At 43.1% G+C, this 20,514-nt stretch overlaps 1 protein-coding gene across 1 annotated transcript; it reads right to left on the reverse strand.

The window, feature by feature from the left end:
* Positions 1-16,004: 16,004 nt before the first annotated feature.
* LOC142159445 (uncharacterized) lies at positions 16,005-20,204 on the reverse strand. Its single transcript, XM_075214348.1, has 2 exons — positions 19,227-20,204; positions 16,005-16,906 (listed from the first exon to the last, which is right to left on the reverse strand). The coding sequence occupies exons 1-2, from the start codon at positions 19,537-19,539 to the stop codon at positions 16,005-16,007; spliced, it is 1,215 nt and encodes a 404-aa protein (XP_075070449.1). The 5' UTR covers positions 19,540-20,204.
* Positions 20,205-20,514: the final 310 nt, after the last annotated feature.

Raw genomic sequence — 20,514 nt, forward strand, 5'->3', positions numbered from 1 at the left:
GCTTTTGAACTTGTATATGTCAACATGATTTACTCCTCAGCTGACAAATATAGAGAATATTACTTACTATGGTTTAAATGGATTGAATTTAAAGATTCTCCACTGTACACCCAATGGAATAAATGAGGCCTGAACCCTCCCCACACTACTTCTACTTCCTTTCTCTCTTTCTTCCTATCCCCTTTTCAACAAAGTACTTAAGCAACCACACCACACCTGGTTTGTTCAATAATATTTCCTACAGTTCCGCTTGCGGGACTCTTCATTAGCCTTCCCAGTTTGGCGAACAAACCACTCTACTGGTGATGTAAACTGAACAATGTTAATTAATATACATCTTGCAATACTGTTCAATTGTGTCTACCTTGCCATATGTATATGCTGTATTATTTTCAAGAAAAAAAGAAGAAAAAGATTATCCAAAAAAAAACCCAGAGGAACCATTTGTCCCTGCACTCAGTCACAAAATCTAGAGGCTTTGTTATACAGGCAAGGCTTATAGTACTCACTCCACCTATATCTGCATCCTCAGTTATATGAGGAAACTCCCTGTCAAATTTATTAATCTCATAGTGTATATATAGTATTTTCAACATACAAAAACCAGATTGAAAACTAATTATATTAGAAGATACCACAGTCTGCCAAGAACAGCAGATTTAAATCAGACATGACAAAGGGATAGATATTTGGACATTTGCTGCCTTATTAAGTATTTCACAATAAGAATCCTGGGCACAGAACTATGTCTTATGCAGACTAACTGCAGTAGCTTATACCTCTTGTGATTGAATTCTGCTATTATGGTAATACTATAACCTACAATAGAAGTATAATTATTTGGGCTGACCTTTTGCATTCATCAGAGCAGACCTTTATTTTATAGTAAATGATGTCTTCATTTTAACAGTTTATAGGATGTACCACACAGCATACTGGGCCAGATATATGTGGATATAGAAACAGCTGCCTTAGCTCAGGAAAGCTTAGTTGTGCTGACAGGGACCTCCATAAAATTATGGGCCCCCTGAACAATCATTTTTATATGTTTTGGGGTGGAAAAGCCAAGTAACAGGTGGGTTAGAATATAGCCCCCTTTATTGTAAGTTTCTTCATAAATTAAGTACTTGCAATATTTACCTCTGGCCCATCTCAAGTAATGGGTCAGGGGTCCATCACTTGATGATGGGCCAGAGCCATCCTCCTCCCACCATGGACGGCCCTGTCTGCTGAGGAGTCTGAGCCTCCTGGAACCATAATTTATAGGTATGCACTCTCCCCTGTCATGGCAGTACAGTACCCACTACTACCCTACTAGTATACTGACATTCATCACCAGGCAAGGATGCAACCTTTTCTCCTCTGTGTGTCACCCCCTTCCCCCCATTGTCACATGGCTCCACCATTTTATATCTGTACAAAATAAATGAGTATTACTTCTTATAAAAATGGTTATTTATTGTATGCTTGTAGTCAAATATGAGAAAGACAACATTGTGGAAAAATTATGAAACTAGAAGCAGCCTGTGACCTCGGCAGTTCTGTCACCTTAAGCTGGGTCCTATATGGCTTTTCCACAAACCTAGGTTGTACTGAATATATTGATATATATGCGTTTATACTATAATCAAAATAATATGCCAAATTCCCTTAAGTATTTCTACAACTAATATTCGGGCTGTTAATTTTTTAACATTTCTACAGATATGCATAATATCGACTGTTGTAACTGTACCTTTCTCAAAATCTCCTGTTCCAAACGTGAAGGTTCTTTTAAGAATATTTTTACACTTTTAACCAATTATATCCGTGCATACTATTATTACATGAAAACAATAAAGCACTAAGGATTCAAAAAAAAAAAACTAAAGAGTAATCTGTGGACTGTAAACCACCCCTACAGTTCTAAAACAGTAATTAACTATGAACAGAGAGCTACAAATACATGAGCATAGATTAATACACTGTCTCCCTTACAGAATAGGAAATGGTTTACTGTATATTCTGTTTAATGTTATTTTTGTGGTCATGTGATTGCTATTTTAGCGCTCATAATCACTCTACTTGTAGAATTGTTTACTATCTAAGGCAGGCGTTTAAGGAAGCTGGATACCATATACAAATATGGTCCTTAAAAATGCAGACAAGCTTGGCAGAGTAGGACAACGAAGGGTTTGTGAGGCGGTTTCAAATGGTATGTTTTATGTAAGTTTTAGTAACTAAGATTTGTGCCTGGTACACATTAAACTTGATTGCTTTGTGTTTTGGAAGGTTTAATGGAGGCCAGATGTAATAATGTGGTAAAAACACTAACGTAAAAGGAGAGAGCATATTTTTAAAACGCTTTGTGAAGCTATGATTAACAAAAAGCAGTACTGAGAATGTAAAATGCGTCAGAAAAACAAAGCTATCCTAGCAAACAATTCTTATGTGATAGAAATACTGGAATAAATAGATAACATTAATATTTATAAAGCATAAAAACACAACTACTGTTTATACTTAATGCTCTTTTGTAAGTAAGACTATTATTTTCAATTATTAAGTGCTGTGGTGTAGAACCTACATTTTGCAGAAAATTAAGTACAGTAATTGCGTGATGCCCAAATTATAATCACAGAATAATGCTTACCCTTGCTCAAAGACAGGTGCTTCCATCTGTTAGTGCATTTTGTACAGTACTGTGGCCCTTTACTGTGGAAATATTAAACAAGGTGTAGACTACACTGTGCTACTACAGTCTACAAACTACTTATGCAAACATAGCACCCATTTGTCATCATTATTCAAATTAGCACAATGGGCCAATGTAGATGTAGGCATTCCTTTGTTTTGTGGGTCTCTGCAGCTCTGCACAAGCAGAGTAATTGCTGCGTAGCCAAAGGTGATATTAGCAGTAGCTTTTTACAAGATGGTAGATGCTTGTTACACAACAGAAGTAATCATCCTGCAAACGTTCTAAAAACAATATATACACATTTTTTTTTTTATAAGTACATAACAGTAATGGAATTTCTTTTAAAAAATATTCTATTACAGTAATGAAAAACATGTGTACTAAGCAGCAGTGTGCAGAAGGCTCTGATATCCCCTCCAGCTCTGCTTAACTGATTTATGTCCCTAGGTTATATATGCATGAACAAGGAAAGAAGTTAGATATGTTCAAGGTAATGACAGAGTCCTAGCTCAACACTTGGCCCTTAGTCCACCTCTATCATCCTTTGGGGTGAAGAAAGAAGCTCAACAACTTCTTACACCCTGTCAAGTGCCTGTGTTCAAACTTGCACAGCAGTTTTATGTAGAGAACTACAGTCATTTCCAAGCAGGGCCAGGGGCAGGGGCCATGTGCTATCTGGACCGGACCCCTCTTAAACTTTTAGTCCATTAGCCAGCCTAGTGGTGCTCTATGAGTCCGCAGGAAGCCTAAGTGCTGCCGGTATGGCCACGTCATTCACTGTCACAGCTTTGGTTCTTCAAGGCTCATGTCGCTTATGGGAGTGCTATAGGACCAATATTGTGATTGTAATTGAGGGGCACAGAGGCCTCAACTACCATTATCCAACCAGCCAAACCAGGGGGTAAATGTATGAACCTCCGATTTTTTTAAACTCGCCGGAAATCGGCGACTTTGCAGATAAAATTTAAAGCGCAGATGGCTTGTAAAGGCAAACTTGCCTTTACAAGCCATCACCGCTTTAAATTTTACCTGCAAAGTCCCCGATTTCCGGTGAGTTGAAAAAATTGGAGATTCATACATTTACCCCCAGATGGTACCCACTGCAGTGTGCCAATAATATATAAAAGTTGAAAGGAAGTCTCATGGTAGAGTCTGTTTTAGAAAATAAAATATATATTAGAGATGACTGGTTCAGATTCAGAGATATCCAACAGATCTGAATTTTGGGGTTCTGAGTTGAACTGATTCATGACACCATTTCTCGCGCCAAATTCGGATCTGAAAACTATGCAAAACATAATTTCCGGTAAAATGTCGGATCTTGCGAGTTTTGGATCAATATCTTCTATATATAGTCCCCCCGCTGTGATCATCTGCCATATTAGAAGTGATAGAATGTGGGTAGGAGGTTAACTCCTCCTCCACCCCCTCCCCTCTCCCTGTTGAAGTCCCTCAGGGCTCTGTTCTCGGCCCTCTTCTTTTTTCGCTCTATACCTCCTCCCTTGGTGCTCTCATCTCCTCCTTCGGTCTTCAGTATCACCTTTACGCTGAAGACATCCAACTCTACATCTCCTCGCCCGATCTCTCCCCCTCCCTTCTCTCTCGTGTTTCCGACTGCCTCTCGGCCATCTCCTCCTGGATGTCCTCGCGCTTTCTTAAAATTAACATCTCTAAAACTGAAATAATTGTCTTTCCTCCCCCCAGGCTCCCCTTCCACCATGACCTCTCTATCACTATCAACAACATCTCCATCTCCTCTGTCACCCAACTTCGCTGCCTGGGCGTTACTTTCGACTCCTCTCTCTCCTTTAACCCCCACATTCAATCCCTTGCCCAAGCCTGTCGCTTTCAACTTCGCAACATTGCCCGCATCCGGCCTTTTATCTCTCAGGATGCCACCAAAACTATCATCCACGCTCTCATTATCTCACGCCTCGACTACTGCAACCTCCTCCTCACCGGCCCCCCTCCGCTCTATTCTGAACGCGGCTGCCAGACTCATCTTCCTCTCTCGCCACTCCTTCTCCGCTTCCCCTCTCTGCCTTGCCCTACACTGGCTCCCCATCCCCTACAGAATCATCTTTAAACTCCTGACCACCACATACAAGGCACTCTCCCAGTCTACTGCCCCCTACATCTCCAACTTCCTCTCCATTAACACTCCTGCCCGCTCCCTGCGCTCGGCCAATGACAGTCACCTCTCCTCCTCTCTGATTACCTCTTCCCACTCCAGAATCCAAGACTTCTCCCGGGCAGCCCCCCTTCACTGGAATGACCTCCCTTGCTCCGTCCGTCTCTCTCCCACTCTAAGCTCCTTCAAACGGGCACTAAAAACCCACCTGTTCCTCAAAGCCTACCACCCTTCCACCTAACCCGCTCTCCCCTCCCTCCTCCCGTCCCCTCTTCTCTCCTTTACATCAACTGGCCCCTTTTGTGCCTGAGTTTTGTTCACCCTCCCTTAGGATGTAAGCTCATTTGAGCAGGGCCCTCTTCCCTCCTGTGTCCTTACCTACTCTTCTGCTCCCTCTTTTCTGCATTAGCCTGCTTGGAGCTCCTGAATTGTTGGTATTTTTGTTTACTGCTCAGTAATGTTTTACCCTGTACTGTCTATCGTCTGTGCATTGTACGGCGCTGCGGAACTCTTGTGGCACCTAACAAATAAAGGATGATAATAATAATAATAACTGCAATTCTGCGCTAAGAAAATTGCTTGTAGAGGATTGGACAGGATGAAAGAGGCAATTTATAAAAAGTTGTGATTTTACAGCAGTTTATTTAGTGATCAGTCTGCTAGAATTGTGTTCTGATCATTTATATGTCAGATGGTGAAGAGTAGACAAGCAGTGGCTACTGGTTGTTGTCATAGTATATTATAGAATCAAGGGAAGGGCTGGCAAATTTTAGCCTGGGGTGCAAGACTCAACTTAGCAGCCAATTAGAAACATTTTAAAGTAAAAAGAATGCAGGGGCCCAGTGACCATCAACGTAGCCCACTATGGGACTGGCCCAACCTGCACCTGTATATAATATAAATATATTTCTTGTTTTAAAAATCCCAAGTGTTTCAAAGCAATTGTGTGCAGGATAGTATCAGGGACATGTTTAGTAGTGAGTGGGCAAAAAACAGGGTGCTCTTTGAGTCCGAGCAGCATACCCCCAGAAAAATATATATATTTCTTGCTTTTAAAATCCCAAGTGCTTCAAGCTGAATGTCATTGTGTGAGGGGCAGTATCAGTGACATCTTTTGTGGTAAGCACCCAAAAAAAAGGGTGCTCCCCAAAAAATATAAAATTTGTTTTTTTAAGAACCAATTGTCTAAATTTAAGTTTTCTTGTGGAGCAGTGTCAGAAGAATTGTCAGGTAAAATTGCCGCCTTTCCCTAGCTCATTGGGCATTCAACTAGTGTGGTGGTAGCTACAAGTACTTACAACTTCAAGTAGCATTACTCCACTTGTCAACCATGGATCAACTAATGGACCCAGCCACTTTAGCATTTAATGTAAGGGTTACAATGATAGATTGGCCAGGTCCTGCCATTGCCGCTTTAAATTTAAAAATGTCCTCTGTTTGATGGGGTACAACTGAAGCCCTGGCATCCTGTTTCTTTGGAATTTATAGCCGTCTGCATGCTGACTCTTTGGGGGGTTTCTCTTAAGTCTGCATTTCATTCTTGTCATCGGCATTTGTTTGTTTGTCCATATAGTGCTTGTATCTGAAACTGGTGTCGTAAAACGAATACTACCGATTTGGTGATGCAGTGCACCTCGATTTGTGCTAAAGCACCTACATTTCAGCCCCAAGCACATAGCCATGGCAGTGTTTGCGGGAAAAGTAGACGTTTTGCACAGTAGGATGTGAGGAAACTAAGGACATTGCTTGCAAAAATACAACATAGTATACCTAGTTTTGAGGAGAAGCGCAAAATGAGATTTCATTTGTGGAGTGTGATTATTAAGATAATAAAACTGTAGTTGGGGGCTGCATTTTTAAAGGAGTTTCTTGCTGTGCTGAGTGACGTGCAGTAATTTCCACTCTGCAAAAGGACTTGAATTTTGCACCAGGTGGTAGAGATTGGGTCTTGCAATGTACTTAAAACTTTTAGACACAAATTAGGCCTGATTCATTAAGGAAAGTACTCATTTTTTAAAATTAATCTTTCTCCTGGACAAAACCATGATACAATGCAAGGGGTGCATAGTAGTTTATTATTTTGCACAGGAAAATACTGGCTTTTTTTTCCTAGATCAACTTTAAATTTCAGTGTACAAATAAGCTATCAAGTATTTGTGTGCTACATGAAAAAGCAGCCAGTATTTTCCTTGTGTTCAAAATAATAAACTCATTTGCACCCCTTGCATTGCAACATGGCTTTGTCCAGAAAACTTAAGTATAAAAACTTATTCAATTTTTTGCTTAACTTTCCTTAATGAATCAGGCCCATTGTTCTTTCCAGTTGCATTTTGGCAGAAAATTGCATTTCAAGACACAAATTGTCATATGTAAAACAAAACTTGAAACACACAAAGAGGCTGAATGTAAAAAAACAAAAACAAAACAAAACAGCCCCAGTGGGATGGTAAAATTAATTTCATAATGCTAGTTTGTCTGAGCAAGTTTTCCCCATTTTTATCATACCGCAATCTCGTCTTTGTTAATATCCTCACCCTTCCACTTTTAGGCATCACACAATTGTCATTGTGCTGGCAGCTCCCAGGAAATAACCACTTGGCTGGGGTAGCTATCAGAGACTGACCAAGCAACTTAGTCCTGAGAGGACTGGTCATGAGGTACAAGTACAAGTCAAGGTATTGGTGAAGATAGAATAATGAGGGAAAAAGTCAAGTTTGAAGGATTGGAGACGGTAGAAAAGTGATGTACAATCAAATAAAACAAGTCTTCTTCAAAGTACAAGCAGAGAATACAAGACAAAACTTTGAAAAACTTATAAAGGCTACATACAGGTGAGATACATTGTTCTGATTGACTTGACCTTTTCACTGAAGGGCTGATTGCAGAGTAAAGAAAGTTGTGCACCAGTCCAGGTGAGGTGACTAGATAGATTGCTGTTCTTAGAGTGCTGATTACAAGCATTAAGAGAAGGGCCCTGATTCATTAAGGATCTTAAATTGAGAAACTTCTTATTTCAGTCTCCTGGCTAAAACCATGTTACAATGCAAGTGCAGCAAAATAGTATTCGTTTGGCACACAAGTTAAATACTGACTGTTTTTTCTTGTAGCACACAAATATCTACTTTAAATTTCAGTGTACAAATAAGCTATCAAGTATGTGTGTGCTGCATGAAAAAACAGTCAGTATAACTTATGTGCAAAACAGAAATCTAATTTGCACCCCTTCATCATCATCATTTATTTATATAGCGCCAACATATTCCGTAGCGCTTTACAATTGGGGACAAACATAATAAACTAATAAACAAACTGGGTAAAACAGACAAAGAGGTGAGAAGGCCCTGCTCGCAAGCTTACAATCTTGCATTGTAACATGGTTTTGTCCAGCAGACTGAAATAAGAACTTTTTCAAGTTAAGATCCTTAATGAATCAGGCCCAAGGAGTTTGTAGCTGTCATTGTGAATAGTTTTCTGACAATTGTTATCTAGAGTTTTGAATCCTCACAATGATAGCAGAGTTTTACCCTCTTTATCTAACTAATGAGTAACACGGTGCAGTACACGACATGAGCTCCATGTTCTAACAGTGGCAAAATCTCACTTACACTTACATTTAATGTCAAAATTCATATAGTTTTCTCTTATGATGCGCCATATTTTCATAAAAATCCACTAAGTTGTGAAAGTTCAGTGTCACTATATGCTTATGGTGAGGATAAGGAATCAGATGTTGCATTATCATCACAAGTGCCAAGATGAACCAACAGGTACACGATTACACAACTACATAAGTTCCGTTTTATTTTTCAAGACAACTCTATTATTGTGTCTAATTTTGGTTACATTTTCCTTATTAGAGGCCATCATTCTGTTTCAAATATATTGCTATCCCTGGTATTAAAACATATTTTGCAGTTTTGCAATGCAAAAAAACATACAGAACATTTTCTGGTACTATAACCAAAACTTTATTCTGATAATCGGAAATCGTATAATAATTGTATAATCGTATAATAACAATAAACTGCAGTGATACTTTCAGTAAAAAAAATGAGTTTATATCTTCCCACAGTCAAACAATATATCACCTCTATTTTGTCAGGAAACCTCTCTTAACTACTTTTATTGGTCACAACCCGCCCTCTGCGCACTCGTGACTTGGCAGTGTTTACTGTATGGGGTTAGACACAATTCCATCACTCAATCTTCCTCTCACCTATTGCACAGGTTACAGATTCAATGAATTGCCCCCAAACTGTGCTCACACAACCACACCCAGTTCGGTTTTGCCACTACCTATTGAATACAGGCAATAGGACCCCAATATACTGTCCCACACTGGCACATAATGAGCACTCCTTGTTACACACAGATTAAGGCACACACCAGCAATGAAAGGGTTAACACTTAACCCCTCAAGGCTCTATGACACAAATATACATGCAGGCACACACTAGGCTTGGCATACAAATGTATTCACAATTCACACCTCAGCATTTACAGGGTAAGCATGGTCAAGCAATTTATCTTTTCTAAACAGGCAGTGAATAAGGACATCACATATTCATTTTTTAAATTTAATTTAAAAAAGGTATAATGCTTACAGGCTATAAAACAATTAATATGACATGACATATATAACAAAACAGATTTAAAAATAAAAAGACAAAGTTTCAGCATATAAACTTACATGAGTTGTGTAATCTGCACCATGGAAAATTGGCTTGGAAAATGGACAGCTTATCAATGATTGATTTCCAAAAAGACTGACAATTTCTTGTAACTGGTCTCAGCTTTTTAAAGACACCCTTACACCTTACCTCACCTCCAGGGGTTGTGCTCTGTGACACTGTTTACAACCACCATTTGCATGTTGCCTGATTTACTATCCAATTCTACTATGTGACCTAACTTTCCTGTGGAGTGTCAAACAGACCCAATTTTATTATTAATAGATCCCCTATGAATTTATCAATTTTTTTATACCAAACAGGCCTAGGACCAGTATATTAGTTGAGCTTATACTCATTTCCTCAACTTCTCTGTGTGACAGAATGCTTTATTTGACATATGGGCTGCCCTTCATCATGCTATTGATGAACATGTGGTTGATCACTACTTTTATTGATTTTAAGTGGTATTTTGGAAATTAAAATATATTTGCCTATTCAAAATATAGCCATTCATCACGTGGTCTCCTAGTGTAGGACCACAAGCTGTGAACGGCTCCCTAGAGTCTCTCTCGGTATCAAAAAACTCTCCTATGTAGCTCACCCCAGGGGCCTTTGAAGCTGCTCAGTTTTCCCTGAAAGCAGTGCTGTTATCTTCTAACATAGAGGTGGGCAGGGCCACCAAGTAAACTCACACTAGAACCTCTGACTTCACATTTTACAGCTTAATAGCTCAATTTATCAATGGATTAATTTGATATACTATATTTACACTGCACTTACGATTATGCCTTATTCCCCACAATTATGGTATGGGTTAATACTTATAACTGTAAATCCTCTATGTTCACTACACTAATTCTTATAATCTAGGACCAAACAACTTTGGTAATTATATCAGTGAAAAACACAGACATTTGGAAGCCTGGATGAGCCCAAAGACAAATTTAAATTAATAAAATAAAATTGTACCAATTTGTGTAAGATACATTATACCTAAAAAGTCAAAGTTATTCACTGCAATATACCTATTTAGGACATAAATGAAAAAATGTGTACAGAGTAAATTATGTTTAAATGAACAAATCTATGGTGTATCAATCAAGCGTAGATTGCATCTGAGTGCATGAGGGAAAATAATTAATATGCTGAGCTGTACAGGAATCAAGATTCACTTAAGAAAGGCTGAGAGATGTTTCAAAGTTCATACAGCCAGATAGAATTCATGTGTAACTGGCTATATGCTATATTTATATGGTTGTGGTTACGGGATTATTGATGGTGCATTATAATGGTCCTTTTTGCTCTTCTTTACAGTTATTGGCTTGAATATAAAGTGGGCATTTTTATCCAAATCAGGCCCGATTTCTAACATTTGTTGATGGGCCTAAATTTCTGCCTGCCTCACAATAAGTTTCCATTGCTGGATGCATAATGAGTTCCTATTGTGGTGCTTTTTATTTTGCAATAAAAATTTAAATAAATAGTGTTCAGTATAACCTTTGTTTGGTTCAGTGGCTTAAATGTTTCCTGGTCATTGTTCATGTGTATAGTGATATCAAATCCACTGTTCAGATGTTATCACTGCATCATTGAATGTCACAAATTGTGTAGAGTTAACGGGCAGCGTCCTGAGGACATGAGGAGAAATTGATGACCTACATCTGTAAGTGAGTGTGTTGAATATGAGATTCGTTGGGACAGCAAATTTGTGAACTGCTATCATTTGAGACACCAAAATGTAATATTTTAGTAATCCTCATCACCCACATTTGACATAGTAATCTAGTGACCCTATTAATACAGTCATATACATTCTGCTTACTGTTCACAGTGATTTTTTACATTTTTACTTTTCTGCAAAAAAGTCCTGAGATCATCTTGGTATATCCATTCTTATATATTGTAACATAATACTGATCCCCATTTAACCACTTATACAGATGTAAGCGCAAATAATCTCTTTTGAACATACTTGGATTTCAACTAAGCATGGTGGCTTAGTGGTTAGCACTTCTGCCTCACAGCACTGGGGTCATGGGTTCGATTCCTGACATTGGTCTTATCTGTGTGGAATTTGTATGTCCTCCCCATGTTTGCGTGGGTTTCCTCCAGGTGCTCCAGTTTCCTCCCACACATACTAGTAGGTCAATTGGCTGCTATCAAATTGACTCTAGTCTCTCTCTCTCTCTCTCTCTCTCTCTGTCTGTGTATGTTAGGGAATTTAAACTGTAAGTTCCAATGGAGCAGGGACTGATGTGAGTGTGCTCTGTGTACCACGCTGCAGAATTGCAGAATTAGTGGCGCTATATAAATAGCTGATGATGATGATGGACCTCATTTAAATTTGGAAAATACAGACATGAAAACATTAATTACATATTTAGGTAGAACGTTCATTGACCACTTTCAGTCACATGCAAGGCCTTCTATTCTTTCAACACCAGTGACTCTTATGCAACAGAGGTGTAAATATGTCTCTTAAATTAATTTCTGTCTCTTAAAATCACCAGGGTACAACTAACCATAGGCACACAGACTATTAATGTTGACCATTGGCACAGAACTCTGCAAGACTTCCTTCAGTAGATGTTGGCCATATCGTGCCAGAAGTGCTGGTCTGTCCAGAGCATGAATTCACCTGAAAAGGCTGTCAAGGGTTAAAATGGGGTAAGGCCAGGGCCGGCGCCACCATTAGGCAGCTGCCTAGGGCGCCAGCCTCTGGGGGGCGGCACTGCGGCCGACTAATCATTAATAATGTTAATTATTATCTAAGTAATTCCACCCGTGTCCTGTCTATTCTGCTACAGTGCAGCACTGCATTTCACAAACTGCCCAGGTCCCAGTTGCTGACAGTGTTGTGACGTCACAACGCTATTGGTGAAGAGGAGCCGATAGGAGTCAAAGAATAGAGCAGACAGAAGAGAGAATTGGAGAAGCGGAGAAAAGAATAAAGGTAAGTACAGTAATACAGAGAAAATAGGGGTAGATAAGGCCACAGAAAACAGTGGGGAGGTGAGGAAGCCACAGAAAACAGGGGGGGAGACAATGCCAATGAAAATGGGGGGGGGGGGAATATGCCAAAGAAAGCAGGGGGGGGAGAGAATGGCAAAGAAAACAGGAGGTGGGGGAGAGAATTCCAAAGAAAGCAGGGGGGAGAGGGAATACCAAAGGAAACAGGAGAGGGGGATGCTACAGAGCATGGGGGTGGGGAGGAGAGGATGCTACAGAAGATGGGGGGGATACAAGAGAATGCTACAGTAAATGAGGGGGGATGGTGGAATATAATACTACAGAAAGTGGAAGGGGAGACTGGAAATACTGGGTGGAGATGTGGCTGGAGAAAATGTGGGTGAGGTGAGGGGGGGATTACGCTCAGAAATCCCCATGAGTTACAGACTATGGAGTCTATGTATTCAAAACTGTATGGTGACAAACCTTATTACCTTGCTACAATTGCAGAACTTCGCAGTCCTCATATTAATCTATGGGAACTGCATTAAGAAACGTTAAATGGGTTATGGTAGGAGAAATCTATACCCGGCCCTGGGTATGGCTTGAGATTCCCAGATGCTAAGGAGATCATGTTCCTGTGTCTGGTTAAGTTAAAGTAAAAGTGTATGTATGTAATTACATGTGTTGGAGTCTAAGCAATAAAGTACCTTTACTTTACCCACAATTTGCCTAGGTGATTCCATACCAGAAAGGGGTAACGGGTATGGCAGACTGGTGCTTAAGGCTGCTTTCAGGCAAACCAAATAGTTGGAGTGACAAAAAAGCTAAACATTAACATTGTTATCCTTAATTATCTTCCATCTGATCTTTTGCCTCTGCTTCAAAAGTGTAAAGAAAACATGGTTACACCAGCTTCTCTCTCACACTGGTCATGGATATACTCATCTTTGTCTCTGGCCACACTCAATACGCTTTCAAGTGCAGACTTACTACTCACAAGTGTCTCTCATGCTCACACTGCTTGAATCCCTTGCAGGTTTATACATGCTTTTTGTTTTGCTTTACTTTCGTGTACGTGAACGTGTAATCTTCCTGCATGTTCAATCACATAGCAATCAGGTAACTCGCACAAAGGAATATTGGCTTATACTCAATTAGGCACATTCCTGAAAGATTAGCGGCCCCGAAAGACCAACAGACTAGTCAATACGTTCTGCAGGGTTTCCTGAGTCACTCCTTTAGATTGAGGTCTCACAAACTACTACAAACTTCCCCCAGGGTGTTACACTTGTTCACACATCACAAGGGTATCACTCTTACTGATGCTGAATGGGGTTTTAAAACCAGATATATTGTTGGTGGACTCGAGACTCCTAGTTCATCTTCTTTCCTCCCTGTGCAATCAATATCTTTCTCAGATACAGAGGCTGGAAAAGCACAAACAAACCTGCATGGGCAAAAATCTCACTCTTATCTTCTCTGGTGCTTTGTGCATTATAAAGTATGGTGTTGTGTAATAAAGGAATCATAAAAGGCTGTTTCATCTCTAGTCATGAATGTGACAACTCGATCCAAATTCTTTATATGGCTTTACTGCCAATTCTTTGACATAATTATTGACATAATTACACAAGCATTAGTTAATATTTAACCAGATTCTCCAACATACTCTAAGGGCCTGATTCATTAAGGAAAGTAAAGAAAAAAAAAAAAAAGAGTAACTTTGCACCTTGACAAAAATATGTTACATTGGAGGGGAGGCAAATTTAAAATGTGAATGCAGATTTATAGTTATGTGTAATGTTATAGTTATGGGTAATGTGCAAAATAATAAATTAAATTGCACCCCTTGCATTGTAACATGGTTTTGTCCAGGAGAGAACTTACTCATTTTTTTGCCTTACTTTCCTTAATGAATCAGGCCCTAAGTGTGTAGTTAATGCTTTTATTTACAATGTTAATATCACTGCAAATTGAGGGATACATTATTTTCCCGTCCTACCACTTCTTTGGAGTCTTCACAGCCCACAGCCCACATCCCACAGCTCACAGCCCACATCCCACATATATATAAAATCATTTTACACGACATGTGATGAAATGGGTTAAAGGGCTCACCGTGTATGTTTCGTAACCCTTACATCAACCTTATAATTCTAAACCTTTGCATGCAAATAAACACACGGAGACTTGTATAAGTTATTAAAAATTGCCAGAACTTTTATTATGATTTTAATTTTAACTAGACCTATGGTGGCGGAGAAAGGGCACTGCGAACAACTCTCAAGCTGACAAACACTATCACGAGTGGACTGGCGCAAACCGCCGTACGTCCACCACCACGGGGAACAAATCCCCATCATAACTTTTTGCGCTGAGTTGGCGTCAGAGTGACTGCCCCTTTTAAAACTCACGCTGCCCTCCCTCACCGAGTCGGACAGGGACCCTCCTCACCGAAGGGCCAAAAAGGGAGTTACTGGTGCCTCAACGGTGGGGAAGTGACCTACGACAACTACCAGTGCGCCCACAAATCAGCCGCTGAACGCAGTGCCTTCCTACCCCGCTGCGCCCCAAGACGCCACAGCCCGCCACCACTAATCGAGACATGCCGAAAACTCCCCCACAAATGCGATCTATAAACAACCCCATACCTTCCTCCGTTAGATGTACGCCATCACTCCTAAAAAATTGAGGTGACTCTACCCCTAATCCCGGATGATTGATAACTCAACCTCCCAGGGACCACATTACTTTCCCAATGGCGCTATTAAGCTTCCTGACCATAACTGTCATATTTTTTAAGGGGATAGTCGTTCTCCAAGCTAGCCGGGGGATTAATGCCGACCAACCAATGATTATATGTGGCCATGCCTCGTGAATTCGCCTAAGGTCTTCCCGAATCGAAATAATGAGCTCCAGAGACTTTCCTTTCCCCAGGTCATTGCCTGCCGCGTGCACTACTTAGATATTTGGCGGGCCATGCTGTTTAATTAGCCTCACCAACCATGGAACCAAATCAGGCCAACCTAATCCCCTTCTACCGAACCATCTTATTACGGTGCCTTCGTGACTCGGTATAACATTAGATCTGGGGTGGCCAGCAGCCCAGAACACAAAGGAATGACCCATGATCCACACCATCTTAGTTGGAACACCATCACCTGGAAGCAGAAAAACATTGTTACAACCATGCCACCATAATTTGGAAGACAGGCCAGGCTTAGCATAAAAGCATTAGAAGGATAGTATAGAGGAAATAACTGTACCACAGAGGGGGATCAGGGGAAAGGAACACAAATGGGGAGCAGGCCACCCAGGCAAAGGTAAACAACACCCGGAAAAACCCCGGCAGCACACCACTCACAGGACTTACGCCCAGGGAAACCCGGGTGAAAATCCGTTCGCACCCCCGCTTCAAAGCGACGAGCGGAAAAGCCCAGGGTAGCCCACCAAATGGAGGGAGAAGATGGGGTAGGGGAGGGCAGTGGGGGTGGTTTGGGTAACAATAAGGAAGTGAAAATTTAGAAAAAGAAAAACTGCAAGCCAACATTTTTAATAGTGGAACAAAAATTCAAACATCAACATTGTCAATCCTGACATAAGATTTATAGGCCGTGGATTTCCAACGGCCCAGCGCTTTTATGGTCTCAGTGGAGGATCCCGCCAAAGCAGCAGATGTGGCCGCCCCGATCCTGAACGAATGAGTTCCGTACATAGTACTGTCTAGATTTAATGACTGTAGGGACTTCTTCATAATGGCCGAAAATTGATATTTCGTCATGGGCATGCCGTTATGGTGACATAAAAACAAACGAGCCTGAGGTCTTATATTCCTAAACCGTGACACTAAATTAACCGGGTATATGTTACTATTAGGCTGCCTAGTTAGCTGAACCCATGCTCCCCTGCCACTCTGATCAGTCTTAGAGCTAATTATTTTACAGGAAACAACCCCTCCGCATAAGCTGACATGCTCCGCCTTCAAACCTGACTCTTGATGCTCCCTAGATCTAGCCACCAGTTCAGAAACCCGAAAAGCTCCAAAAAAGGCCATGGAGAACGCAGCGCTAAATAAGATCTTCTCATATTCATCAACTGCGATCCCTCCAAGAGTCCCTATCAACTGGTCCAGAATATTGTTGGTGATTGGTAAGCGCGCATCCGCCTGCGAGGGTCTAGCCCTAGCCCACCCGTTTAGGGTCTTACTGATCATGAACCCTTTTGTGACATCCGTGTAACCTTGAAGCCTGGCCATGAAAGATATCCCCGCCAGAGTAGATGCCATAGAGGCTCTAGAATCCCCTTTGGAATAGCTCTCCCACATAAATGCTAACATAGCGTCACGCTGACCTGCCTCAGATTGATCTTTTTGCCCGCTGAATAGTGACCACCGTCTCCATGATGCCTGATACGTCTTCAGGGTGGAAGGGGCTACCGCCTGTTCTACGAGCCCCCTTATGCCGCCTTGATGATCTGCCAAACACAAGAGGGACACGGAATACCAACATTGTCCGCCTGGGGAGCCATACTACGAAACGTGCTCCACTGTCCTCGGGACAAAGCATCGGCCAAACTATTTTGCACCCCTGGCACATGTCTAGCCCTGAAAGAAATATCGTACTGCAGGCAGCGCAACACTAGGTGGCGCAGCAGAGATATTGCATGATGGGAGGATGCGATTTGTTTATTGATCGACTGGACCACCCCCAAATTGTCGCACCAGAAAACTATGTGCTTAGCCCGCAACGCGGGCGCCCACAGTTCAATTGCCACGAGGTAAGCCCCGAAGCCGCATGCTCCGGAAGCGTCCGTAAACAGGTCGATATTAACGTTTGTTACGGGTGGTGATGGCCAGATACGCGTCCCGTTGAAATCTCTGAGGAAGGTGAGCCAAATCTGCAAATCTTCCTTGATAACCCTAGAGAGACGCACAGCCGCGTGCGGCCTACTCCTCCCCGCAGTGGCTCTCTGTAGCTTTCTACAGAAAACTCTACCCATGGGAATCACGCGGCAGGCAAAGTTGAACCTCCCTAACAGGGACTGAATCTGTCTGAGCGGGCTGGAGCTGGATCCCAACGCTTCTGCAATAGCCTCGCACATCTTGGACACCTTATCTGTTGGGAGCCTGCAGATCCCGGCCACCGTGTCGATCTCAATTCCCAGGAACGAGAGACACGTGGCTGGACCCTCCGTTTTATCCGCGGCAATGGGAACGCCTAGCACCCTAAAGAGAGCCTCAGTGGAAAACAGCGTAGCCCGACAACAAGTGGAATCAGGAGGCCCGATAACCAAGAAGTCGTCAAGATAGTGTGCGATCCACCGAAACCCCGTTCCCGCCTGAATGCACCAATGCAAGAAGCCACTGAACTTCTCAAATAGCGCACAGGATATCGAACAACCCATAGGCAGACAGCGATCGATATAGTATCCACCACAATGCCGAAAACCCATGAATTGATACGACTCCAGGTGAAGGGGCAGTAACCTAAAAGCCGACTCAATGTCGATCTTAGCTAACAGGGCACCCCTCCCACATTCCTGCACCAGTGCCAGTGCAGATTCAAACGATTGATAATTTACGGAACTTAGGGTGGAGTCTATAGCGTTGTTCACGGACAGACCAGCCGGGTACGACAAGTGATGTATCAACCTTAATTTACCCGCTGCCTTTTTGGGTACTACCCCTACCGGGGACAAAATAAGATTTTGAATGGGAGGAAGCGTGAAAGGGCCCACCATGCGACCCAGACCAACTTCCTTCGCAATTTTTGCGTCTAGGACTTCCGGGAGAGCGAGCGCTGATTTCAAATTGATCGGTGCCACCGTAGAAATGCTGCCCTGCACTGGTAATTTAAAACCTATATGAAAACCGTCGTGTATGAAGGCAGCGGTGTCTATCTGGGAACCAAGCGAGCCATTTGTCCAGTTCAGCCAAATTAATTGGCGATGGACCCTTGACTCGGCACAGCTGGGTTTGCACCTCTTCCGCTACCCCCACTCCGTCGGGCCTTTGTACATTCGGTGGCCGGATGCTGACCTCCGCATGCCGTGCAATTGTGTTTAAATCGGCATGATGTTCCTCGCTGGCAGGCGCCTGCGTTGAAATCAAAGCATCGACCTTTTGTGGGGAGGGTTGCTTGTACCCTCCCCGGCCCTTGAAACCTCCTGCCCGTGTAACCCTCGGCCCCTTGACTGCTCGGTCTCATGAGTTCCAGCCAGGTGTCGATGTCTTTTGACCCCAGCGGAAGCTTCTCGCGACCGCTCATCCGCTTGCGGAAGAGCTCATCATATGCTCTCCAGATTGAGGGGCCATCTTTTAACACCATCCCGCTAATAAGGTGCATATATCTCCACACCTCATCCTGCTCGCCGGGCCTAGTTTCTAGATAAATAGTAGCAAAAATAGAGAAGGAATTCGACCATCTAGTAAACGATCTGAACCTATCCTCCCCCATGCCGGACCTTTCACAAGCCACGGCCAGCGCCTTCTTTCCCTCACCCGTCAGGGCGAACATGTCCACGCACTTTCCGCGTCTAATTCTATCCCGTACACTCGGCCTAATACCGTGGGTTATCTCTAGGGTTTCGACCTGCCCTAAGTCACTCCTAACTACCGTCCGTTCTTCGCCCCCCGACTGCGGTGCCTGCTTGCTGCGTTTACCTAGTAATTTCGTTTCCAATAGCTTGATGAGTTTTCTGGGCCTATCGCCCGAATCTGAGGTACCACTGCTCGTGGAAAGAACTGGTGACCCTAACAACTGTACATCGTGTGTGGTACCAGAAACGGACTCACCATGAGGAGCAGGATTCCCGGCACTGACTGACGCCTCCACAACACTGGCTGACACTGGCTGGGCATCTGTTGATCCCGGGATTGGTTCCACATGAATCCCTGCCGACCTCTGGTCTCGTGACTCGGACCCGGAACGACCTCCACCGACAGCCCTCATCTCCTGGTTCGTGACCGCAGGTTCTGAAACACAAAGTGGAGCAGTAAGCTGAGATCTAGTAATGTAGTCCAGTCGTCGCCGCGCCGATCCCAAGGCTGGGCCGCAGGGATCTAGTCTAGAAGGCAAAAGGGGAGCCGGGCTATAGGAACCCCCCATTATAGCCCGACGCTGGGTGGGAACATCGTCGTAAGGGGCCTGGTGAGATTCTTCGTAGAAAACGATTGGTCTGGACTGGGTGCGCCACGGGGGGGGGGGGGGGGGCCATTGGGACGTATTACCGCTGCTGGAATGATGGTAATCCTATACTAAGTTATCTTCCGCGGGACCTGGTCTAGAATGACTGGTGCTGCCGTACGCACCCGACGGTGATGGGGCCCGCCGAGACCTGTATGTCCACTCGTCTGTTGCTGGCAGAATGTGGCGGGAAAGGGAGGGCCTCACAGGCACCCGGGGACTGTCCCCAAAAACTTCCATGTTCCCACTACTGGGCCTATCTGTCCCCACGTGTCTTTGCCCCTGCCTAAAACTCTGAACCCTGTCCACCCCCGGGGTGTAAGGTCTAAATGGGCCTCTGTCAGACAAAGGGTCCCCCCCATAATGTGCACCCCAAGAAGAACCCCTGCCACTATGGGTTAAAAAGGGGCTGGGCGGGAAATGCAACTGGTGAGGGGCAGGGGGGTTATGCGTCTGTCTGTCCCCTCTGCGGGCCAGGATGGGTGGGGTGATGGGGTATTGAATAAAACCCTCAGAGCTGGTCCCCCTTTCCCCCCCTAGAGGGTTGCTGATTGTCACCCCTCTGTCCCCCATGGGATTGCCCCTAGAGGGCGACACCTGTGTCTCCTGCGGTATGGTGGGTACAACTGCAGCTGGGGGAAGCACATCCCCCATCTGTCACTATGGACCATAAGACAGAATCTAGTTGCTAAGGACTCTGATGGACCCTATCAATATTATTTTTATTAAGTACCTGGCTGGGTAAATATGGACTACAATCTCAAGTTCTTAAATGTAGCCAGGTGTGCTGCACAGGGAACATTTGGGATATAAGTTGTCAACACTATTTCCTGAACTCCTTCCCCCTCTCATCACATCCACAGGAATTAAGCAGCTCCTTCAGAACCTTTAACATTA

The sequence above is a fragment of the Mixophyes fleayi genome, chromosome 5 (assembly GCF_038048845.1).
Source record: "Mixophyes fleayi isolate aMixFle1 chromosome 5, aMixFle1.hap1, whole genome shotgun sequence".
Lineage (NCBI taxonomy): Eukaryota > Metazoa > Chordata > Amphibia > Anura > Limnodynastidae > Mixophyes > Mixophyes fleayi.